The 3,306-nt window shown below is 35.8% G+C and overlaps 1 protein-coding gene across 1 annotated transcript; it reads right to left on the reverse strand.

The window, feature by feature from the left end:
* Nucleotides 1-404: 404 nt before the first annotated feature.
* Nucleotides 405-2,758, reverse strand: LOC116507695. Its single transcript, XM_032216018.1, has 2 exons — nt 2,695-2,758; nt 405-1,235 (listed from the first exon to the last, which is right to left on the reverse strand). The coding sequence occupies exon 2, from the start codon at nt 1,206-1,208 to the stop codon at nt 405-407; it is 804 nt and encodes a 267-aa protein (XP_032071909.1). The 5' UTR covers nt 1,209-1,235; nt 2,695-2,758.
* Between the last annotated feature and the right edge of the window lie 548 nt (nt 2,759-3,306).

A 3,306-nucleotide genomic window follows, 5' to 3' on the forward strand; every position in this document is an offset into this window, starting at 1 on the left:
TAAAGGTTAGAGCTACATATTTCGTCTTGCATAGGAAGATGATCTCAACTCAATTTAGCTACAAAGCATAAATAATTTAAAATTCAGTTCTTTTCAAATTGTTTGTACATCTAAGTTATAAAATAATGAAAAATAAACAATTATTTTAGAAACATTTGTAGAAGCTAGGTAAACAAGCATGAAAAAGTATACAGAATAAGACAAAGAAATTGCTACTAGGAAGTCATGCAGATGTGCTAGATCAAATGCTGTTAATACTAATAATAATAATAATGTTAATAATGTTAATAATGATAATGCTAATAATGCTAATGTTACTTAATCCTAAATACTAATAGTACTACTATTGCTATTTCCTCTCTTATGACGGTAAATTGCTAACTTCATCTTTAGCAAATATCACATCATTGCTCTTTCTGTGGGGAAGTCTTTCCAGAGTCTTTCAATGATGTAGAAGTTTTATTTTCTTCAGTTGGATTCAGTGTAGCTGTGCTCTTAAGCTGCTCTTGATAATCATTAGGGACATCCTCTATATCCTCCACCACCAACTCATCTTCTTTTTTGTGAGAGGCAGAAGGCACATATCTCAACTGCTCTTCCTCATCACCAATAAAGTCATCTAAAAAAGCCACGCCATCTTCTTTTCTATGAGGAAAACGCTCCAACTGTTTAGAGTCTGACCTTTCCCTTTTCATGAATAGTTCTGGCACGGTTAGCTCTTGTCCAGGCTTTACCCCAATTGCAATTTCAGCTTCTTCTTCATCTCCTTCATACTCATCTAAGAAAGCCACCCCATCTTGTCTTCTGTGAGGAAAATGCTCCAATTGTTTAGAGTCTGACCTTTCCTTTTTCATGAGTTGTTCTGGCAGGGTTAACTCCTGTCCAGGCCTTACCCCAATTGTAATTTCAGCTTCCTCGTCACCTTCATACTCATGCAAGACCACTACATCTTCTTTTTTACAAGGTATGGGTAGGTCCTGGGTCATGGAGATTGAAGTTTGACTTTGAACAGATGCTAATTCTGATTTCCCCTCAGCTGTATCGTTCTCTTGATCCGGGAAAGCCTTCATATATTCCACAGTACCCATAGAGGTCCTAGGTTCTGACGTCATCTTAACAGATGTTGTATCTGACTTTAGTATGCTTTTAAAGGATTTCATGCTGAATCCTTTTGAATGGCCTGAGGTACTTGCTGCAGGAGATATCATAGATTTTGTGAATGAGGAAGTAATACTCTGTAACAAAAAATGTATTATGAAAGATAGTATTAATGATGGCAGTTCAACAGCATTCTTCCATTTCCTCTCGTAATCTGAATACACACTATGTATCTGAGATAAAGACAGTGTACATCTGATTTTAAAAGTCTTAGCATCTATTATCATGATCACTCATATTCCTTTTGAAATCTATAATTTAAATAATCTTTGGATTCATTAGCTATAAACCATCCTTCCACATAGCCTTCAAACTCTGCTTTGGGACAATTTTAATATATATATATATATATATATATATATATATATATATATATATATATATATATATATATATATATATATATATATATATATATATAGATTATTATAATTCCCAACATCCTAAATCAGCTTGTAAGAATTGTGATCCCAAACCAAAACTCAAGCCTTACTGTCTTGTAATCACTTTCTCTCTAAAGATTGTAAATATCTAAAGCATCTGTTCATTTCCTCCTCCTAATTATTGCAGCATGAAGACAAGCATTCCAGAGGGCACTGGAGTGAGGGAAAGGGACTATAAGATCCAACCTTTTACCCAGCTTCCTCAAGTATCAAATTTGGGGACCTACCCAACCATACAACTGGAGTTGTATTCTTCTGATACTGTAAGCAGGAAGGCTCAAGTAAAATCATATGCAAAAACCATCACATAATTCTCCATTTAGCAACTACTTCACTTAATGACTGAGTTGCTGGTCCTAACTGTGGTCACTAAACAAGAACTAAGTATACAGTTTTTGAGACAGATGGGGACTGAGGCCTCAATCTAGACATTCAGCTGCTATGGGTTCAACAGCTTTAGTACTGTATCCAATGAATTTCTGACAGAAAGAGTAATTATATCAGGTCTCCTTTATGAACATCTGATATTTTTTAACAGCCTGTGTAATGCAGCCTTTTCCCAGACAAAAGGGGTATAAGGTATTTCAGAGTGGGTTACTCCCTACTATTGGAATTTATTAAAAGGGCCTTAAGTATCTTAAAGGCAAACGGCAATGAAACTGTACTTTTTATACTTTGCATTTGTCTAGGAACGAATGAAATGAAGAAAATAACAGAATTGGGGGGGAATCTCCAGAGAAATTAGCCAAATATGTTGCTTGTGATGCATTTTTTCTAAAAAATAGCTGGAACCACACAAAGGGCAAGGGTTCATGCCAAAACCTCTAAACTCTGAGAGTTTTAAATGAGTCTTCATGTAGCTGGCACATCCTGTTTGAGCAAATCACGAAGACCATGATGAAGATTCTATATTAATTTCTCTACCACCTGTCAATAGAAATGCTAATAACTGAAAGGGTCATTGTGATAAAATGCCTATCAAAGATCAGGTTAGTACAGAACACATACTACCAAAGAAGGAGGAGGAGGAAGAAAAAGAAGACGAAAGAAATTTTCTTGTTTAGAGAAAGAAATGTCATCAAATACTCCTTACCCCTAATGAAATACTTGGAGATTGCCAAGGCACGATGGTATTGGTTATTACACATACAGAAGCATTAATGTCGTTTTTTGTTGCCTGGACTGATGATTTTTGCAACGAGGGTATTAAAGCAAGTATGCCAGCTGCTCCAATATTGCAAACCCCAGTTACTACAAAGCCAATGGTATAATTGCCCTATGCATCATACATTACACCTGAAACAAAAATATGTTGTTTACTTTTGTGCTTCCTTTCCCAAAACAGAATTTTCTTTCAAATGATACCATACATTCCAGTATCAAAAAGATTTAAGTAATCACAGCATACACCTTCCTGATCCCAAAAGCTATTCAGCTGGTCTTTGCTTAACTGCTAATTGGAATTGAAAATGCCATAATTTAGCAACATAGTTTTATATAAAAAAAATAGCGACCATACCACTTAGCTGCAACAGTTCTTGCAATCCCCAGTTACCAATGTTAAGTGAGAACTGTGCAGTTCGTTAAGCGAGAACCTCTTATGAGCATAGCTTCTGGCTTCCTGCTGGCTTCCCCACTGACTTTGTGAGCAGCCAGCCAGAGAAATTCTTATCACATGACTGCAAGATGCTACAATGGTTGTAGG

This window comes from Thamnophis elegans, chromosome 4 (genome assembly GCF_009769535.1).
Source record: "Thamnophis elegans isolate rThaEle1 chromosome 4, rThaEle1.pri, whole genome shotgun sequence".
Lineage (NCBI taxonomy): Eukaryota > Metazoa > Chordata > Lepidosauria > Squamata > Colubridae > Thamnophis > Thamnophis elegans.